The 23,338-nt window shown below is 36.9% G+C and overlaps 1 protein-coding gene across 2 annotated transcripts in view; it reads left to right on the top strand.

Annotated features, from left to right (window-relative positions):
• Positions 1–23,338, top strand: part of LOC136863973 (titin) — a 982,878-nt gene that overhangs the window by 951,328 nt on the left and 8,212 nt on the right. For both annotated transcript variants that reach the window (XM_067140442.2, XM_067140441.2), the window contains 2 exons: positions 337–497; positions 9,794–9,974. In XM_067140442.2, coding sequence (XP_066996543.2) covers positions 337–497; positions 9,794–9,974 — 342 coding nt within the window. The remainder of the gene's footprint in view (positions 1–336; positions 498–9,793; positions 9,975–23,338) is intronic.

Raw genomic sequence — 23,338 nt, 5'->3', positions numbered from 1 at the left:
GGCCATCTTTGTTTATATTTGTGTATAGATCACATGACTGTTGAAATAAATATTGCACTGGTATTGCATGTTTCTTGGAGACTTGAGTATTTCTGTAGAGGAATGTATTCCAACTAAACTTCATGCATAGAGCAAAGTTCATTTAGTAGTTTTCAAATATTTTTGTTAAATTAAAGCCTTTTGAATTCAGTTCACAAATGAACATTTGCATATTTGTCAAAATGAAGTGATAATCAATTTCATTCATGGTGTGATGTACTCTATATACCTCAACAAATTTTGAATATACTCTGAATAATAATGTTTTGTTTTGTTTTTTTACATTTTTAAAAATAGTTTCACCTGGAGGTTCTTGGCAAGGACTCAGCCCCAACAAGAGTCCACGTGTTGGGCATGGACGTGGTGCTACTCCCACACCTCCTAGTACACCAAGTACACCTGGAAGTACCCCTGGACCTGTACCTCAACAATTACGGAAACCTCCTACTTTTATAACGGTAAGTTCTTGAAAGGAACTTCTACAGCATATACAGTGAACTTTCGATTATTCACTTTGTAATGAATTTTTCTCCTGCAGTGCAATTGTTAAAGTTGTGCTTTCAGTAGAAAAACTTCTATCATGTTACTTAAAGTCGTCATTTCTGTGGTTAAAATGGAATTTTAATGCTTGGGACGAGAATATCATGGCTCAGTTTTTCTGCTTAAGAGGTAAAAGATACTTGGAAGCTAGTAACAGATTATGAATACATTTTCTGGGTGAAGTGGTCGGTGTTGACTTTGATGACAAATGTTAGAAAGTTTGCTCATTTCTCACCACCATGGTAATTATTAAAATACTTTTTTGTTTTGGTTTGCTATTTGCTTTAAGTCGCTCCAATACAGACAGTATTATTATTTGACAAGTAGGTGTTGAATGTCTTGCAAGAGAAAGAATGCAAGTAATGTCATAATTTCATCTTTATTCGTGTCAGTCCACTGATTCAGTCTCGAATATCATTTCAAGGTTGGTGTGCTTTCTAACAGCTGTTGAGCATACCGGTTGGTTTCCCTTCTTATTAGTTCCGCTAATTCAGGATTGATAGACAATTTAAAATATTCTAAATGATTATTTACGTCTTCTATTTGTACATTTAGTTGAGGTTGCGCTGTAAATATAAATCTCGGCTGTTCAGATACTATCTTTGTCCATACACCAAGCTGAATATCACCGCTAGTGCTACCGTCAAGTTCATTTGAGTCACTTTCACCATTGCACTCACTATCCCCCGAAATTTCAACTTTAGTATCACTACCAGATGACACATCACTCTCTGAATTGTCACAGTGTAATAAATCAAACAGTTTTTCTTCTCGCATATGTTTCCGAGCTCCACTTGCACCTGCCATAATGCACTACCTACCACTCTCAGCAGTCTGGCGGCAGGTACTGGCTGCCTGCCAGCTGGGCGCAGAACTGAAGCATATTGCCCGGTCACGTGGTTTTAGGAGAGTGCTGCTGTAGGCAAAGCTCGAAACTAACATACACGCACAAAGGAAAGCGATCTCGGATCCTACGACGGAATAAGTCGACATACCCATCGCCGAAAGACATTTACAATGTGATGACTGAATATTCTGTCTTGGCCACATAGGAAGTCATGCGGCTATGGTGATTTATTCCGTCATTACCGCTTGAAAGGTTACATAAATCCAAAACAAAAATAATAGAATGCAGTTGAATGAAATCAGGTGATGCAGGAAATATTAGATTAGGAAATGAAGTCTTAAAGGAAGTAAACAAATATTGTTATTTATGTAGTAGAATTACTATTGATGGCAAAAGTCAGGAGGATATAAAATGCAGACTATTAAGAAAAGAAATTTGCTTACTACGAGCATCGACATAGGAATTAGAAAGATCTTTTTTAAGATTTTCGTCTGGAGCGTGGCATTGTATGCAGTGGCGGCTGGTGCAGAAAATCAGCTGTGTGCTGTAACCCATCCGCACTTCAAAAAATAAAAATATTTAGAAACATACCGGTATGAGGTTTTCAAGAGGCTCTCCACTTAGTTTTCCACACTGAACAAACATGCAAACATCCCAACACATATACACATTCCTCATAGAAAAACTATAAAACTATATAATTAAACACACAATAACACCTGCAATGGCAAAATATTCACGAACTCAAACACTTGGTGTGAGCGCGCAAAAACAGAACTTCCCAAAGCCACCAACATCATTGAAATAAAACCAGCAACGGCGTAATGCAAAATTACATGTTATGTTTTTATAGTGACATTTATAAACTAGACATTTTTAATTAAAGAAAATAACAATATCATGTCCTCATTTTGACAACATAAAAAGTACAATTTTTATAGTTCATCGATTTACAAATGTGGCTATGGAATAGGCAAGTTGGTGGTATTCTATCCTCTTTGGTATTAAAAGACCTGGCGGGAACAGCTCGACAGTATTTTGTTTTCCTGTTTGCATTGAGCAATCCCCTCATAGATACTATCGCTGAGTCAAGAGGGTGCCAGCTGCCACCTTCTCATATTGGTCGTAATGCAAGTGTGACTAGTGCTAGTGGTGCCTGTCTGTGGTCGAACGAAAGAATCGCTGTGAAGTGATGTCTTGGCGGCTGTTGTTTCCACAGCCTATCTCTCTGTATCGGAAACGTTGGGCACGCATGCGCAAAAGGCAGAGTTCCTGGTTTCTGGCTAAAAGCTTAGCTCTCGCTGAGCTGTGACCACACAGCACCCGGCGTGGAGCGCACCAGTAGTTACCTGGTTGTGAGGGGAGTTCAATAATTTCTTATTCCTTGGCTGACGTCTTTTTCAATGCACTGTATTTGATTGTAGATAATAGTTTTAAACTAATTTATTTTTCCAACAGACAGTGTGCTGCAGCACTTCAGCACATAAGGTACGGCCGCCCCTGATTGTATGGAAGTGAAACATGGACAATAACTAGCTCTGTAAGAAAGACGGAAAGGAAATAGAAGCTTTTGAAATGTAATTTTAGGGGCCTGGAGCTGTGAGCTTGAATTTTGAAGATAGTGGGTTCGAACCCCATTGTCGGCATCCCTGAAGATGATTTTCTGTGGTTTCCAATTTTAACACCAGGCAAATGCTGGGGCTGTACCTTAATTAAGGCTACTGCTGCTTCCTTCGCACTCCTAGCCCTTTCCTATCTGATCGTTGCCATAAGACCTGTCTGTGTCGGTGCGGCGTAAAGCAACGTGTAAAAAAAGAAATTTTTATGTGGTGTTACAGAAGAATGCTGGGTGGGTAGATTGAATAATGAATAAAGGGTTATTGAATCAAATTAGTGAGGGGAGAACGATTTTGTGAAGTTTGACTACAGTAGAAGAAAAGACAGAATGATAAGACGCATCTTAAGATACCCAAGATTTGCTTATTTAGTTTTTGAGGGAAGTGTTAGTGGTAAAAGTGGCAGGGGGAGACGAAGGTATGAATATGACATACAGATTACATTAGATGTAGGATGTAGTAGTTGTGAAGAAATAAAATGTTTAGCACAAGATAGGGTGGCATGGAAACGGCATCAAACCATTCTATGGACTGATGACCCAAACAACAACAACAACAACAACTACAATTGTACATCAGCTCCATAAAAAGAACTCATATTGGAAGTATTATAGAAGCGATGATAAAACATGATGACTTAAACTACTCAAGAGATAAAAATATGAAGGAATGGTGATATCTCAGCATGTATTTCAAGAAAAGTTCTACGTTCATCATAACATCAAAAAATACCCCTTCCCTATGCACAATGCTTTAACTCTCATGTAGTAAGTCTGAGAAATACCTCTTTGCTTTTAAATATGAACCTGCAGCATTGACAGATAAAGCAGTGTTTGCTTGCACGTCCAGTGTTTGCACTAATTATATTATATTATATTATATTATATTATATTATATTATATTATATTATATTATATTATATTATATTATATTATATTATATTATATTATATTATATTATATTATATTATATTATATTATACAAGGAGTGCAAACAGAACAACAAGTAGTTCTCAAGAGGCTAGGAGTAACACTAGACAATTACGCAGCAGAAAGAAAAAAATACCAACAAGCCCAATTTCGAACATACGAGAACAATTCAAATTCTACATCACATTAGAAAGTGTTTATTCACCAACAAGTTTGTTCATAAACAATATTCTCGTATTGACAACATAAAATTAATGCCAATACATTTTGTACAAATGTTACTCCAGCAACACCGAGAACAAGTTAAATGTTCATAACATAGGCAATTATCAACTGTAGAAAATTGTTAATATAGTTAACGAAGTTTCAACGACAATCATACATGTCAAGCAACAATGAATCAATACAATTAGCCAGATCTCAAAAGGTTTTCTAAAATAATTTTAAAGGATGTTCACCAGATGAGTTTCGTCAATAAAATGTTAGACTTAGATAGATTTTAGACAAATATGTTTTAACTTAAAGACATAATTTTATTGTTATATGACTTGTAAAATATTATAAGATTTGTCAATCTGGTTTACAAGCATAATCTTAATCCAATAGAATAGATTCATGATCTTATATAATCTTAAGTAAACAATAATTGGCTGATGATGCTCACGAAAAAGGAGCGAAACATGTACCATATCAACAACTTAATAAATATGTAAGGTTTTATTATGTTTTTATTGTATTGAATAGGTGGTAATTAACAAAATTATAAGAATTTGTATCACATACCACTTAGTCGAGCAGCTCGTCTTCTTTCTCCCAATTCTTCCCAGTCCAAACTTTGCAACATTTTTGTAATGCTATTCTTTTGTCGGAAATCACCCAGAACAAATTGAGCTGCTTTTCTTTGGATTTCAAATCAAAATCTCTTTATTTGCAAATGAGGTGTCTACCTCGGTGGCAAATGGTACACTAAAATACATTACTGTCAAGCACTAAATATTAAATTAACAAGAGAAGAAAATTTTCCTATAATACAATATTGTACAATTTACACTAACAATTTTTTCTATTAAACACACAGCTCATCCTTAATAAATTTATATTGTTTACAAAATTATACTTATAATATCTCCTGTACTACTTACAAATATAGTCAGCTGATATACAGTATGTGGAATTACTTCAAATGATACTATACAACTGGCATAAGATTAAACTTTACATTGCATTTATTTACTTTTTTTTTTTTTTTTTTACCCATTCTGGAACCTAAGTAGCATAACGACCTGCTGCGCCTTAACCAGAGCTCCTTTTGCCACCACTTTTCAGAGTTCCTGAAGGGCCTTCACAGCTACCGTAGCGGTCCCAGGGCCCTCGAAGTCCCTACTGTACGACACCCCTACAGGCAGTCCCCTACTTTGGCTGTCCAAACTCCTTAGACCAGGGGTGGAATTAATTTATTCACACACATTTGTTTGTTTACAATAACCTGCATTGGACAAATGCCCACTAACATTTCATTTATTTTCTCTGTTGCTGTTTATTCTCTTCTTGAATATCTGTACAGATTTTGGAAAAGAATCAAACACTACCCTTGGTAAACTGTTCCACTCCTTCACACCCTTCCCAATGAATGAAAATTTACCCCAATCGCTTCTGCTAAAATTCCTTCTAATTTTATATTTATGGTCTGTCCTGCCAATATAATTATTTTCCAACTGAAGCCTCTCACGGATATCTCCCCATGCTTCTTCTCTTGTATAGGCTCTATATAATACTATAAGTCTAGTTTTCTCCCTTCTCTTACTTAAAGTTTCCCACCCAAGTTCTTTAACATTTCTGATACAGTACTCTTTCTTCCGAAATCCCCTGTTACAAATCTTGCTGCTTTCCTCTGCACACTATCTATTTCTTTTATTAGGTATTCTTGGTGAGGATCCCAAACATTATTTGCATATTCCAATAATGGATGAACCATACTTAAGTAACTTTTTTCTTTTAATTCTTTATTGCATCCTTTAAGTAGCCTCATTATGACATTTAACAATCTGTATGTTTTCCCAACAATGTCATCAACATGACCCTTCCAGTGCAAATTACTTTCAAATCTCACACCTAAGTATTTGCACTTGTCATCTTTTGGGATAACTACCTCATCCAAAGTATATTCAGATTCAGTTTTAAAGCTCCTGTTTGTAAAAGTTGTAACAGTTGATTTGCCTCCATTAACCTTCATATTATTTTCTTCAACCCATTGTTGGATACTTTCAAGGTCTCTTTGTAATTCTGAACAATCCTCAATGTAATTTATTTCCCTATAAACAATTATGTCATATGCATACAATCTTATTTTTGATGTTATATTGTTCCTTAAATCATTTGCGTATATTAAGAAAAGTAATGGACCGATTATACTACCCTGTGCAATTCCCTTCCAAAGTTTCTCTTCCTGCGATACATTATTTCCTACTTTGACTTTCTGAACCCTTGAATGTAGAAATGTTTTTATCCAACATGTAACCCTTATGTCCAATCCTATTCCCTCTAATTTCTTTAATAATATTCCATGTTCCATTCTGTCAAAGGCTTTGGAAAGATCTATGGCTATGTAATCTAACTGACCTCCTGAATCCAATTGATCTGATATGTCCTGCTGAAATCCCACCAGTTGTGCCTCACAAGAAAATTTCTTTCTAAATCCATACTGGCTCCTCATGATCCAATTTTTATCATCACATATCCCTCTGATGTACTTTGATATTAAACTCTCCAGTATTTTACAAACTATACTGGTCAGGCTGATTGGTCTGTAGTTCTCTGGTTTCCTTTTATCACACTTTCCTTTATAAATTGGTATTATTATAGATTCCTTCCATTCCTTTGGTATTACACTATTATTTATGACATAGTCAAAGAGAAATTTTAAATAAGGCACTATGTACCACCCCATTGTCTTTAATACCTCCCCAGTAATTTGATCACTTCCTGCTGCTTTTCCTTGCTAAAGCAGTTGGATTTCTCTGAAAATATCTTCATTTGTGAATGAGAAGCTTCTTGTTTCCCTCTGTGTCTCTCCCTCTCTATCTTCTGTTTCGGTTTCCAACTCCTGACAATCATCTACTGAATCTCTGAATTCCCTACTAAATAGGTTTGCTTTTTCAGTATCTGTTAAATAGTGTTCACCCCCTTCTCCCACCATTGTAGGAATTTGGATTCCTTTTCCTTTTTGATTCCTGATATATGAATACAGATTTTTCCATTTCTCTTTGTGGTCATTACCCTCTTGAAGTATGCCATTCATATAATTCTTTAATTCATATAATTTTTCCAGATCTTGAATCAGGTAATCCTGGTGAGGGTCCCATACACTGGAACCATACTCTAGTTGGGGTCTTACCAGAGACTTATATGCCCTCTCCTTTACATCCTTACTGCAACTCCTGAACACCCTCATAACCATGTGCAGAGATCTGTACCTTTTATTTACAATCTCATTTATGTGATTACCCCAGTGAAGATCTTTCCTTATATTAACACCTAGATACTTACAATGATCCCCAAAAGGAACTTTCACTCCATCAACACAGTCATTAAAATTGAGAGGACTTTTCCTATTTGTGCAACTCACAACCTGACTTTTAACCATGTTTATCAACATACCGTTGCCTGCTGTCCATCTCACAACATTATCAAGGCCAATTTGCAGTAGCTCACAATCTTGTAACTTATTTATTACTCTATACAGAATAACATCATCTGCAAAAAGCCTTACCTCTGATTCCACTTCTTTACTCATATCATTTATATATATAAGAAAACATAAAGGTCCAATAATACTGCCCTTAGGAATTCCCCTTTTAATTATTAAAGGGTCAGATAAGGCTTCGCCTACTTTAATTCTCTGAGATCTATTTTCTAGAAATATAGCAACCTATTCAGTCACTCTTTTGTCTAGTCCAATTGCACTCATTTTTGCCAGTAGTCTCCCATGATCCACCCTATCAAATGCTTTAGGGAGGTCAATCGCAATACAGTCCATTTGACCTCCTGAATCCAAGATATCTGCTATATCTTGGTGGAATCCTACAAGTTGAGCTTCAGTGGAATAACCTTTCCTAAAACCGAATTGCCTTCTATTGAACCAGTTATTAATTTCACGAACATGTCTAATATATTAAAGTTAAAAACTTTTATTTTATAACCACCTATTCAATACAAAGATAATGCACTCAATTATTTATAAAATATTCATGAGGTACATTGGTTAATAGGACATGTTTCGTTCGTCTTTGCGAACATCATCAGCTATAAATAACAAAGCCTAAGGTCAGGGCCTTGAGTTTATTTAAATGGTTAAAAATGTCGTTATATTAAAAGAATGGTAAAATTGTGATAAAAGTAGTTGTATAGTATTAAAATTAGACTGTAACATAGTATAACGATTAGCATCAAGATTTTTTCATAAAGTACAATGAATATTGATAATCTGAAAAGTAAAAACAATCATAAGGGTTATCAAATTAGAAAAGATGTAATAGTAGACATTAAAAAGACTTCGATGTTTGAAGCGTGGATTAATTGTAGAGTTGTTGGGTATAAACTTGAAGTTTGAAATCCATTAGACCGGTGAAGATATTTGCTAGCGGTAACAGCATGAATAGGACAAGGCAGGCCACTTGTTATTGCCTCTAGTGAATTGTGTTGGGTTGAGACAGATAACATTGTAGGCACTAAAATATGTCCATATGTGACGCGTGGATAATGTTGAAAGCATGAACTTTAAATTATTTAAATCTGCTGTGATAGAAAGGGAGTGTCCGCTGACGTTAGCTGCGTGAGGCAAACTGGCAAGCGGCTTTGTTATTCATAACTCAGGGCCCTGACCTTAGGCTTTGTTATTTATAGCTGATGATGTTCGCAAAGACGAACGAAACATGTCCTATTAACCAATGTACCTCATGAATATTTTATAAATAATTGAGTGCATTATCTTTGTATTGAATAGTTGGTTATAAAATAAAAGTTTTTAACTTTAATACATTATCTTCAATACAGTCTAATTATGAGATTTATCACATGTCTAATATAATCAGAAAGAATGCATTCCCAAAGCTTACATGCAATGCATGTCAAACTTACTGGCCTGTAATTTTCAGCCTTATGTCTATCACCCTTTCCTTTATACACAGGGACTACTATAGCAACTCACCATTCATCTGGTACAATGCTTTGTTTCATTGTTGTTATACAGAATACTTGTGTTTGTAATACTTTGTACCATTTTGACAAGAGAGATTTAATATAAATAACTTAGAATGACTATCGTCTTGGAAACACTGTTGAAGTGAACAGATTTATTTTAAACCTGTTAGGTTGGTTTTTAATGTAAAAGTAAAGTAATCAAAGTCATCTCAGTACAGGCCCTGAAGGCCCTGGGAGGAGTGGAAGTTAAAACCTTCCGCTATCCGTAATCTCAGCACTTGGTGATATAGAGTAGTTAGCTTTGCCCCGAGGTATTAACCTGGTACTCGTATTTTGTGTAGGCTGAGTGAACCTCAGGGCCATGTTAACCTCCTGACTGGGAATCGAACCTACGTCCTTCCAGGTGAACCAAACATGCCTTTACTGCCTCGGCCAGGCAGCCCCTTGATATTTAATGTACATCATTCTTATTACTCTTTTTTATATAGGTGTTTAAATGATATCATAAAAATTACAATTATTTTATGATAGTTTCACAGAGTTCTTATTATTTCCAATATATGTATCTTCAGATAATCTTTGATCATAGCGTAAGAATAACCCATGCTTCTGTCCTTTTGCAGCCTCTTCGTGACATAGCAGTAGTAAGTGGGCAGACAGCTCGTTTCGAATGTATTGTTCAGGCAGAACCTCCTCCGAATATTTTATGGTCAAAGAATGGGAGAATAATCGAGAATTCGCAAGACTACCAAATTCAGTATAGGAATGGAGTATGTCGTCTCACTATACCTCAAGCTTACCCAGGTAAAGAAAATTAAAATTGATTTTGAGAGATTATTATTTTAACACTGCTGCCAGTAGACAGAACTGTTGCAATTTATTTTATGATTTAAAATAATTTTTTTGTATGAATCATGATTGTAATTAACTGTTGGTATAACTTTCAACTACGATTTTTAAGCAAGTGTATGCTATGTACTGTAAATTGCCATTCCAGTAACATTACTTGTTCTTCTTCTTCTTCTTCTCAGCTTTATTATTCCCACACTCAGGGGTCACTGGTGCAGATTAACTTCCTCCAATTGTTGCTGTCTGCGACCAGCTTTCCTGTGTGTTCAACTCTGACATATCTTCCTCTAAACAGTCCAACCATCTTTTCAGTCTTCCCTTTCTTCTCTTACCAAGCACAGCCAACTATATTACCCTCCTCCTTACATAATCTTCTGTCCTCCTCTTAACATGGCCAGACCACCTCAATCTTGCTTCCCAAACGTTTCTGCTTAATTCATCCAGACTTAATGTTCCATTGATTGCCTCATTCCTTATTCTGTCTCTCTTTGTCAGTCCACATGAATATCTTGGAATCTACTCCTCATCGACATGTACCATTTGCAGCAACCCCATAGTGACCAACCGAGTTGCAGTTCCATATAAGAGTGCTGGTCTCGCAACTACCTTGTGTATTTTTCCTTTCAATTTGGTTGGAATCTTCTTGTCACACAACATGGTGGAAACTCTTCTCCAAGCATTCCGCCCAAACTGGTTTCTACTTGAAATTTCACATCTGAGATTGCCTTTGTCATTAATGTAGAGCCAAGGTATTTACATTTTTACACTGCTAATATGCTCTCTCCCTGTAAGGTTATAGATTGTTCATGGAACACACTGCTCATAAACTCAGTTTCACTTTTGCTCACCTTCATTTTTGTGAGTCTGTGCATAACATCGCACCATTGACAAATATTGTCCATGGTGCTTCCTTCCTTATTGTCTCTGTTAGCATATCCATTACAATATTGAATTGTAAAGTCTCAATGCTGTCCCGTGGTGAATGCCTGCCTTAACTGGAAGAGTCCCTGTGACTCCTGATGCACATTTAACATCTGTTATACTGTTCCTGCACATATCTTGGATTAACATAACGTATTGCTCAGGTAAATCTTTCTTCCTCAAGTACCTCCATGACTCGTATCTCAGAATCCTACCGAATGATTTCTCCAAGTCAATGAATACCATTGAAAGCATTCTCTTTCCATTAGCTGGTGCAGAGCAACTGTAGAATCATTAATTCTCTGCTAGGCATGTGTCCGAACTGCTCCTTTCCAATCTCTACCTCTGTTCGTAGTCTCTTATCGATCATTCATTCCCAGATCTTGATTCAATTGCTTACCAGTTTAATGCCGCTGTATACAGTAGGAGAATTTGGATTGGGAAAAAGGAATGAAAGGGAAAGTTGGCTGGTTGAATTCTGCACCGATCATAATTTAGTCCTTGCTAATATTTGGTTAAAGCACCACAAATAATGGCTGTATGTTTGGACAAGACATGGAGGCACTGGAAGTTATCAAATAGACTTCATTATGATTAGGCAGAGTTTCAGAAATCAGATGTTGGATTGCAAGATATTCCTAGGAGCAGACTTGGACTCTGACCACAATCCCTTACACTAGTTTTTTTCAACTTATCTAGATTCCTTCTCCTTGCATTTGTTCCTTTTTTTTTTTCTTTCTTTTTTTCCCATTTCTTCAATTTCAGATGGAATTTTATGACCACCATATTATTTCAACTTTACTTTGTTATCACACTACTATGAATGATCATTCCCACTGGTAAATTTCCCAATTGTGATGTATTTTTTAATAATAATAATAATAATAATAATAATAATAATAATAATAATAATAATAATAATAATAATAATAATAATAATAATAATAACAACAACAACAACAACAACGTGAAGCAATCCTGACTTTACGCCTTATCTTAGAGGACCGAATTAAGAAGGACTAGCCCATGTACATGACGTTTGTAGATCTAGAAAAGGCATTTGATAATATTGATTGGACCAAGCTATTTGAGATTCTGAAGGTGATCGGGATCAGATACCAAGAACGAAGAATTATCTACAATCTTTATAAAAAATCAGTCTGCTGTGACAGGAATCGAGGGCTTTGAGAAAGAAGAAGCAATCCAGAAAGGAGTGAGACAAGGCTGGAGTTTGTCCCTCCTCCTTTTCAATGTTTATATAAAACAGGCATTAAACGAAATCAAAGGGGAATTTGGAAGGGGAATCAGAATCCAAAGAGAAGATATCAATACCCTGAGATTTGCCTGTGATATTGTTATTTTATCTGAGACTGCTGAAGATCTGGAGAAAATGCTGAATGGTATGGAAAGAATCTTGACGAAGGAGTACTAGATGAAAATAGGTAAGTCCGAAAAAAAATAATGGAGTGCAGTCGAACAAATTCAGGTGATGCAGGAAGTATTAGATTACGAAATGAAGTCTTAAAGGAAGTAGATGAATATTGTTACTTGGGTATTAAAATAACTAACAATGGCAGAAGTAAAGAGGACGTGAAATGCAGACTAGCATAAGCAAGGAAGAATAAATTTGCTCACTTCGAAGACTGATATAGGAATTAGAAAGATTTTTTGAAGACTTTCGTATGGAGCATAGCATTGTATGGAAGTAAAACATGGGTTCAGAAGGAAGGAAAGAAAGAGAATAGAAGCTTTTGAAATGTGGTGTTACAGAAGAATGCTGAAGGTAAGTTGGATAGATCAAATCGCGAACGAAGAGATACTGAATCGAATTGGTGAGAGGAGATCGATGTGGCCAAATTCACATTACGGCTTATAAACTTCAATCCATATTGGTGGTTAAACTTTTACAATAATATAAACATTTATTATATCCTCCTATTCAGTACATTTTTCATCTACTGATACAAAGTTTTTATTCTACCTAAACATGTTTCAACTCCATTTGAGTCATCCTCAGTGGATTATTCTAGTATTCAAACATTAACAGTATTACTATTTTTATAGATTATATTGCTAAAAATGTATAGTTCTTAAAATATGTACATAATTATATCTATGTGTAAGCCCCATATGGCATACTAGTAAAAGTGTAAGAATAAAAACAATGTTGTGAGTTACAATCTCTTGTCTATATGTAAAATGACATCTTAATGTATGTTGTAATGACCATCTTCAATTTCTTCTGTGCCCAACCTGTTAAACATGTTGATCCTTTGGGTATAGTTGATTTGTTCCAAAGGTGTTTTTTAATTATTATTTGTAGTTAGTTGCTATGTTGTAGTGTTCATAAAGTTGTAAAAGTTTGTAGTGTTGTAAAACTCTCCACTTTTATGTTCAACAACAGTAACATATATATCAGATCACTAATGTTTTTAAAAAGCTTAATATACAAATAGCATTTAGAATGAATAACACCAATTCTAGATTAATTTTCAATGCCCATACCATTAATAACAATAATCGGCAAGCGATCATCAATCTCTGGAGATTTTAATTTGTGGTTTGGTTCTAGAGAGTTCAGAATGTTTTCAAAGTGTTTTGCCAGAATTTCACAGTTTTCAGCATTGTTAAGGCTAGTTTTACATTTTCAGCTCTGAAACAAATACTTGGATCTTGATAGCCCTTCAAGTTACTCTTGAAGGTTTGATAGAAGTTTCATGAATTATTTTGTATGAAATTATCCTGTATTTCCAGTAGTTGTGATTTTTCAAAGGATCTTTTGACATTCCTTAGAATTCTTCCTTTTTCTTTCCTTTGTAGTTTAAATAACTCATACTGTTCATTCTTCCTAGAACATATCCATATTCTCCATGTTTTCATTCTCTCCGTTAGTGCTTCTTCGCAAATGTCATTGCACCAGACCTTATTTTCTATTTTAGCTGACCCAAATATCTTCCTTGCTGCATTGTTAATTTGTTTTGACACTTCTTGCCAATTACCACATTGAGTTATTTCAATTTCTTCCTGAAAATTCTTAATTGCTTCTTGAGAAATGTTGAGTTTATCTGTATTATATTTCATTAGCCTTTTTGGTTTCTTTTGTGTTTTGGCTGGTAACAGTTGCAGCTTAATTTTTGAAGGAAAGTGGTCAGAGTCAAAATCCCCACTTCTTATTACTGTAACGTTCATGACTTCTCTAATATTCTTTTGAGAAATCGCTACATGGTCTAATTGGAATTCGCCTACCATCGAATTTGGAGATCGCCAGGTTTTAACTTTTTTAAGAGTTTCTTGAAGGTCTACATTAAATTCAGTTGGAAGGATTTACACAGATTAATAAGCCTTATACCATTCATGTTGGTTCTTTTGTGTGCTGGATGTTCCCTACAGTTTTTCTGAAGATCTTTTCTTTAAATATTTGAGCATTAAAATCACACATTAGTATGATAACATTTGATTTTGCGACTTCAGATATTTCATTGTCCAGTAGATCCCAGAATTCTTCAGTTTTACTAGGATTCTTCTTATTATCATTGTTTATTGGTGCATGACAGTTGACAAATGTGTACTTTTTGTTCTTACACTTAATTGTGATAAATAACCTTTCTGAACTTGATTTGAAATCTAATACATTATCACCTACTGGCGGTTTTGCTCGCAAGGATTTCATAATTTGATCAAAGTATAATCGTTCCATGGTATTGTACTAAGACATTATCTGAAAATTCCTAGTAGAAAAACTTACCCAAAAATGGAGTTCCATTTACCCCAGAAATTCTTTGTAAACCATGTTTGTGGTATTACCTTTTGGGGCTAAGACAACCATGCGACATAGAAATGTACATGTGAGAAACAGCCTTCCCTCAAGTCGAAAAAATAAATACATGTTTCTTTATTTTTAAAGGAGATTTCAAGTATCTATTCCCACATCTGTAACATCTTCAGTTTTTGATATGTATAAGTATCCTCATAAAAAGAATTCAACCCCTTGATCAGTCATTCCCCCACCCCTAGCCCCATCTAAGTCCATTTTCCAATAAACAAAAATACATATTTCTTTATTTTAAAGGAGATTCCAAATAACAATTTTCACGTCTGTAACATCTTCAGTTTCTAAGATATAAGTATCCTCATAAAAAATAAGTAAACTCATTTTTCACTTCTTTTCACCCCTTGTTAAGTTCCTTCTCCAAAAACAAAAATGTACAGGTTCTTGTATTTTTAAAGGACTTTCCAAATACCAAGTTTCTTATCTCTAACATGTTAAGTTTTTGACATATAATGTAAATATACCAGTACTCATTTTAAAAATTAACCCGCTTTTCCAATTCTTTTCAGCCCCTTAACTGGATTTTCTGAAAACAAAAAAATACATGTTTCATTATTTTTAAAGGAGATTCCAAATACCAGTTTTCATGCCTGTACATCTTTGACACCTTCAGTTTTTGAGATAAATGTATACTCATAAGAATAATTCAACTTCATCTTCTTCACTTCATTCAACCCCGCTCCCACCGTGGACTTTCCGAAAACAAAAGGATATGCGTTTCTTTATTTTGAAAGGAAATTCAAAATACCATCTTTCACGTCTGTAACAGCTTCAGTTTTTAGAATTAAGTATCCTCATAAACATATTTCAGCTCCTTATTTTCTTATTTTCAATCCCACACCCCTTACGTCGATTTTCCGAAGAAAAAAATAAATGCATGTTTCTCCATTTGTAAAGGAGATTCCAAATACTAATCTTCACGCCTGTAACATCTTCAGTTTTCGAGATATAAGTATACTCATAAAAGAGAAATACCTCTACAGTTGTCGATCTTGCTTATTACCCTTCTTATGTGTATTAGAGCTACTTTCCATTCTTCTTGTATCTTTTCTGTTTTCCAAATTTCTTCAAAAATTATTTGTAAATCTTCAATGATTTTTGGTTCTGACCATTTCAAAACTTCAGCTGTTATGGAATCTTTCCCACTAGCTTTATTACATTTTAGAGATTTAATTGCACCTTTAATTTCTTTGACAGTTGGCAGCAAATCAAATTTTAGGTTTTCATCGATCTTATGTAATGGGTGTATTAGAGCGGAAAGAACTGGAAAAATTGTTAAATAAACATGAAATTCAAATTCTAGCAGTTCAAGAGACAAGATTTGTGGAATAGAATGTGACTGAAACGGAAAGCTATAGAATCTTTAAGGGTAAACAAGCAATCAAACTTATGAAAGGAATGCCACTATTAGGTACTGCCTTTTATGTTCCAAAAACAATCTATATATATAACATAATATGTCCTGACTGACCTACTGACTGACTGACAGATTCATCATAGCCGAGCCAAAACCACTGGACATAAAGAAATGAAATTTTGGGGATACATTTATATTAGGGTGTAGGTGCTCACTAAGGGAGGATTTTTGGATATTCTGGTGCTAAGGAGGTGAAAAGGGGCATGAATTTTTAAAATGAGGATATCTATATCTCAGAAACTTAAAAGTTTACAGACGTAAAAATTGGTATTTGAAATGCTCTTTAAAAATAAAGAAACATGTATTTTTTTGTTTTCAGAAAATCCCATTAAGGGGGCTGAGAAATGGGGGAAAGGGGGTTGAACACCTTGTATGAGGAGACTTATAACTCAAAAACTGAAAACGTTACAGACATGAAAATTGGTATTTGGAATCTCCTTTGAAAAGAAAGAAACACGTATTTTTGTGTTTTTGGATAATCTGATGAATAGGGGTGAACAGGAGTGACAAACGAGGTGAAATTTTAAAATGACTATATCTGCAAATTAAAATAAGGAAACACTTATTCTTTTGTTTTTGGGATAAATCCTTAATGGGGTTGGGGGGGGGGGTGAAAAATTGAAAAATTAGTTGAATGACTTGTATGAGAATGTGTGTGTGTGTATATATATATATAAATCTAAAGATGTTACAAACGTGAAAACTGGTATTTGGAATCTCCTTTAAAAATAAAGAAACACCCATTTGGGAGGATCAATTTGGTAGGAGCGGGATGAAAATGTAGATGAATTCCTTTTACAAGGATACACTATGCCAACGCCCAATGCCCCACCTACTGTTCCTTCCTCTACGTCTCCTACTCGCCCGCCACAACAGCTTCTTCATACGTATAACACAAGAATCAGAATCACGAAAGCGAGCAGTCACCGTGCTGCAACAAGCACCACGGGGCATCATAGCAGCAGTCAAAGGGGTAAGTGAAGCACATCAGTACGCACCGGACAGCATAAGAACAAACAACACTCTCATGCATATTCTTTTGTTACAGTACCAACACATAAAGGTTGTCATAAAGGATAATACATCAACATCCAGTTTCTCAGATTTAAAGTCCCTTTTGACCAAGCTTCTAAAAAGAAAAGGAACAACTCCCAAGCAACATGTCAACTCGTCAATTCAAGACTAGTTCGGGGAAACAATCAACAAGATGTACCTAGCCATTCACAATCAATAGATTATTGCAGCAAGCATCAAATTAATAAGAAACGTAGAACATTTCCCACTATTTCAACACCTACATTAAGACTTTTAAGCCTCAGATACAATTGAATTTTAACAAGGTTTATGACTCAAATTTTAAGCAGCACAATACAATTGCTCATTAACAATTGAGTTAGTAAAAACGAAGAAATTTATGAGAATTTTAGCCAAATCTTTTCATTGTTGTTGGGATTTACCATGTTTTGGACATCAGTGTTAAATAGAATTAATGTCTATTCCAATTTTAACACTGTTATTTTAAATGTTTATCTGTTCATTGTGTTCACAAATGTCTTTCTGTTAATGTATTTTACTACTTAATATTAAGATTATAATTAAGTACAAATTAGTTATGAGTTAATAATGTTATGTCTTAACCTTGAGAAATGTTATAAAGGCTGAGGATGCTCGGAAGTCAAGGGAAGCATGTCCCTGTGAATGTAGCATTGTAGTAGATTTTCTAGCGACCAAAAACAATTATGTATTGAATAGGTGGAAAACAAAAATAAAAATCATATGCAAATTATTAAAATAATGGAGATGTTCCGATAGCCGGTGTTAATGTGGTTTCTGTTGATGTTAGGTCCTTTTGGGGGATGGGGATATCTGTGGTCATCTGCCCCATGCTCTATTGAGTACGGAAATGACCTGAAAACCTGTGACAGTGCGGGATCTCTACGAGTGTGTGATATGATTATTCAAGCATAAGGTTGGGATGGGCGCTCCCAGACATGAAATACGGTGTGATCCCCGTTGTGCATTGCGTAAATTTAGGAGGAAGAAGGAAAAATTGTGTTGACGTGTACGTAAACAAAGTTCTTTACGTAAACGAAAGAATGCATGGGATAGGATGTCCAAATGAGTAGAGTCGGAATTGAACTATTGAAGCACATCGAACATTTGGTTTCAAACGAATAATGGACATGTTATAAAACTAAATACATTAAACGAACCTAAATTTCGTGCTTCCTGTCGGGTGGAGTGGCTCAGATGCTTGAGGTGCATTCTGACACCAACGTCGCATGGTCAATCCTGGCTCAGGAGGTAGTATGTGAATGGGCTCAGATACATCAGCCTCATGTCACTAGATTTACTGGCACATAAAACAACTTCTGGGGGACTAAATTCTGGCACCTCGGGGTCTCTGGAAACCGTAAAATTGTTAGTGGGACGTAAAGCAAAATAACATTAAAAGAGATGATTTGTCCAAGTAGCCGACCTTTTACTGTGCCGATCCAGATATTAATTGAGAAGCGGTGCTGGATGTTGCCTTGACGTACTGCACGGGGATGTTCCACAGACCATGAGTGAGTGTTGTGCATATTAAACATTCTTTTTCGTGTGAAAATTGCTCATCTGTCACGAATACACCCGACAAAATATCTGGATTGCGTGCTACATAAATTAACCAGCGGCAGAAATCCACTCTTGTTTCGTAATCATCACCTAGTTCAATAGCTGCAGTCGCTTAAGTGTCACCGGTATCCAGTATTGGGGAGATAGTGGGTTTGAACCCCCACTGTTGGCAGTCCTGAAGATAGATTTCCGTGGTTTCTTATTTTCACACCAGGCAAATGCTTCAGCTGTACCGTAATTAGGGCCACAGTCGTTTCCTTCCTGATCCTAGGCCTTTCCTGCCCCATCATCGCCATAAGACCTATCTGTGTCGGTGTGACGTAAAAAAAAGGTAATCAGCTGGTGAGAGACACTGCACCTGTTGAATATGGTAAGGATGCATTCGTTCTTCATGCAGTGTCCTACCCACGGTCCAAATTGGAACACCAGTGGCATGTGTGATACTACACATACTGCATCTGGGATCATCGTGTACCATTATCAGGATTTCTTCTTCCGCGTCTAGGTTTGCACGCTGCCGTTCAGGCCCTCACTTTTTATAGTGTGATGTAACACAACCAGTATCGCAAACACTGTTTTACGTTGCACTGACACAGATAGGTTTTTATTGCGACGACTGGATAGGAAAGTGCTAGGCGTGAGAAGGAAGTGGCCGTTGCCTTAAGTTAGGTACCATCCCAGCATTTGCCTGGAGAAAATTGGAAAACCACTCCGAGCATGATTGAGGTGGGAATCGAACCCCCTCTACTCAGTTGACCTCCTGAGGCTGAGTGGATCCCGTTCCAGCCCTCATACCACTATTCAGATTTTGTGGCAGAGCTGGGAATTGAACCTGGGTTTCCATGGGTGGCAGCTAATCACACTAACCACTACACTACAGAGGCGAACGAGCATGTACTTGAACATCCGAAGTCACTGTTCTATTCTTCCATAGGAAATGCTCGGAATTCTTCCGTTAGATCAACAACAAGCTTCCAGACGGTGACCACGAAGCTCTCACCCGCATCCATACCTCTACGTCAGCTGTCACAGTTGCGATGGCATCCCAAATTTGTTATCGTAGAGTTGCTTCATCAGCAATTTCCACTTGGTACACCAAGTTTTTGAGGTGTCCCAGAAATAAAAGTCAAGTGGATTTAAATGTGGGGACACCCATGGCCAGCAGACGGGACCATATCGACCAACTCACCAATTTGGGAAACGGCGATCTAGAAATCGACGAACGTCCATACTGACGTGAGGAATTGACCCGTTGTGCATAAACTACATCCGCTGACGTACCTGTAGTGGAACTTCCCTCCAGAAGCTCTGGCAGAGAAGAATGCAGAAAATGGAGGTAACTGGAGACAGTCGTGCTGGCAATGCCAATGGTCCAAGAAGCTGATCTCCCAAAATCCTGGCTCAGAGATTTATAGAAAACCTGTGCTGGAAATGATCTTGGTGAATGGCATGAGGGTTTTCTTCTGTCCATGCATGGGCATTGTGAAAATTACTGAAACCCTCCCCGATAAAGGATACCTCATCTCTTGACCAACATGTCGTGCGGAAAATCTGCATTATGTTCACATTGTTGCAAGAACCAGGTGCAGAATTCAGCTCTTGGTAGGTGATCCAATTCTTGGAGATGTTGAACTCTCTGGTAGTAGTAAGTATGGATACAATAACTGTTCACGCAATGTGCGGTGAACAGTCCAGTTAGATGTAACTACAGTACTTTCCTTGCCAAGATCCTTGGTCTCTCTTCGACAAGTCTTAAAATTTCTTCTTCCCGCCGAATCTCGGCAGGATCACGAGTTCCACGACCCTCAATCTGAGGAGGAAGCAAGTCTGTGTCCTGGAGCCATTGGTGCACAGCGACAAACGTTCCGCTATTTGGAATGCGGCGGTTTGGAAATCGTTGTCTATACAGCTCCCCCACTGCATGTACAGATTCTCCAGCTGCTCTGTAAACTAAGTGAATATCAACTAACTTGGCACAAGTAAATGTTTCTAATATGTAATCAACTGGCTACAGTGATGTTAGCTCTACAACTGTCTCACGACTGAGTGCCAGTGGAGCCTAACTCCAGTGCCGTCGCCTTATACACTTGTTCACACTGAGTGTGATGTCACTTGAATTGTCGGTGTAACAGCTGTGTCAGTTTGTTTCCTGTCTGATTGGTATACTTAGAGTTATCAGTGTGTTGAAGTTAAAAAAGAGTACATTTACAACAAGAATACATTTTGGAATAATCAGTGGAGTGAAGTCATATGTAATAATAATAATAATAATAATAATAATAATAATAATAATAATAATAATAATAATAATACAACAGAGCATCAAGAAACTGCAGAACTGGAAGGCCCCAGGCATTGATCGTATACACAATTATTACTACAAGAAATTTACATGTACTCATTTCCTTCTGACTCAACATTTCCAGAAATTCTTAGACAACCCGGCAACATTCCCAGCTTTCCTGTGCACTGGCATCACATATCTGAAACCAAAGGATGAAAATCTGCAAAATCCAGCGAAGTATCGGCCTATAACATGTCTATCTACTCTATATAAGATATTTACATCTATAATAGCCAACAGAATTCTGAAACACTGCGAGGAAAACCACATCATTGCCGAGGAGCAAAAGGGTTGCAAGAAGAATACCAAGGGGTGCAAGGAGCAACTGATTATCGACACTGTGGTCCTGGAACAAGCACACCATAAATCCAGGAACCTATACACGTGCTTCATTGACTACCAAAAGGCCTTTGATTCAGTACCACACACTTGGCTCATACATGTTCTGGAACTATATAAAGTTGACCCCTCAATCATTCACTTCCTTAAGACGGTAATGGCAGACTGGAACACCTCACTTCACATTTCTCTAAGAAACTACAGTGTTGCAACAAGACCCATACCAATACGACGAGGGATCTTCCAAGGGGACTCACTGAGTCCATTATGGTTCTGCATGGCATTAAATCCACTATCCTACCTACTGAACACAAGTGGGTATGGATTTAGCATTAAGAATAAGCGAGAAGAGCTATTCAAAATCAGCCACCTACTCTATATGGATGACATTAAACTGTATGCCTCTACCAAACCCCATCTCCAACATCTCTTCTCAATTACCAAGACGTTTTCTTCAGATATAGGCATGCGGTTTGGATTGGACAAATGCAGAACCCAAACTGTCATCAGAGGATCCAACTCAGCACAAGGGACACCTTTGAGTTTAAGCGACGAATCCATACAACAGCTGGAGGAAGAAGAAATGTACAAATACCTCGGTTTTCATCAGAGCACTCGTATGAAACACCCCGACATCAAGAGAAATGTCACGCAGCAATATATAACGCGTCTCAACAAGGTACTATCATCAAAACTGACAGCTAAACATCTTACCAAAGCAGTCAATACGTACGCCGTACTACTGCTCACATACTCCTTTGGTATCATAAAATGGACCCAAACAGAACTTCAGCAGTTACAAACGAAAACAGCAGTTTCACTCACCCGGTACCATATGCACCATCCTAAATCTGCAACCGAACGTCTTACACTCCCGAGATCAGAAGGTGGTAGGGGCTTCTTATCCATTGTCAATTTACATAGCAATCTGATATCAAGTCTAAGAGAATATTTCCACTCGAGATCTGATACATCGTGTCTTCATCATGCTGTTTGCAGAGCCGATATAAACTATACACCTCTCAATCTGTCGTCGCCAGAAATGCCTGTTTCTACCCCACCTACAAAAGAGATGAATATGGCCATGTGGAAGCAAAAACCTCTTCACGGGAAATACCCCCATGAACTGGATCAACCTCATATCGACAAATCTGCGTCGCACGCTTGGTTGACCTACTCCGGTCTTTTCCCAGAAACAGAAGGATTTGTTCTGGCCATCCAAGATCAAGTAATTGCTACACGGAACTACCATAGATTTATCATGAAGGATCCAACAGTTATCTCAGACAACTGCCGCCGCTGTTCCAGAACTACAGAGAGCATACAGCACGTCATCTCTGGTTGCCCACACTTGGCCAACACCGATTATAAGCACCGACATGATCAGGTAGCAAAAATCATTCACCTGAAACTTTCTGTAAAATGTGGATTTCTTCAGTCATCAACTGCATATTGGAAATATACACCTCCACCCATTCTCGAAAACTCTTCATATAAACTACTATGGGACCGAGAAGTCATAACCGATGTCACGCTCAGCAACAATAGGCCAGATATTATTCTAATCGATAAATCAAAAAGATCCGCATCCCTTATAGAAATTGCTTGTCCAAATACCTCCAATCTGCAAACAACAATAGCCACAAAGATATCAAAATACACAGAACTGGCAATAGAAATACAACGCCTGTGGAAACTAGAATCAGTCACCACAGTTCCAATAGTAATATCATGTACCGGTGTTATTCCAAAATGCTTGCACAGCTCTCTGGCCGCATTAAACCTGCATCATCACACATACGTAGAACTACAGAAAGCCACCCTTCTGAGCACCTGCCACATTGTGAGAAAGT

This window comes from Anabrus simplex, chromosome 2, assembly GCF_040414725.1.
Source record: "Anabrus simplex isolate iqAnaSimp1 chromosome 2, ASM4041472v1, whole genome shotgun sequence".
NCBI lineage: Eukaryota > Metazoa > Arthropoda > Insecta > Orthoptera > Tettigoniidae > Anabrus > Anabrus simplex.
This window is presented reverse-complemented; position numbering and strand designations above follow the sequence as displayed.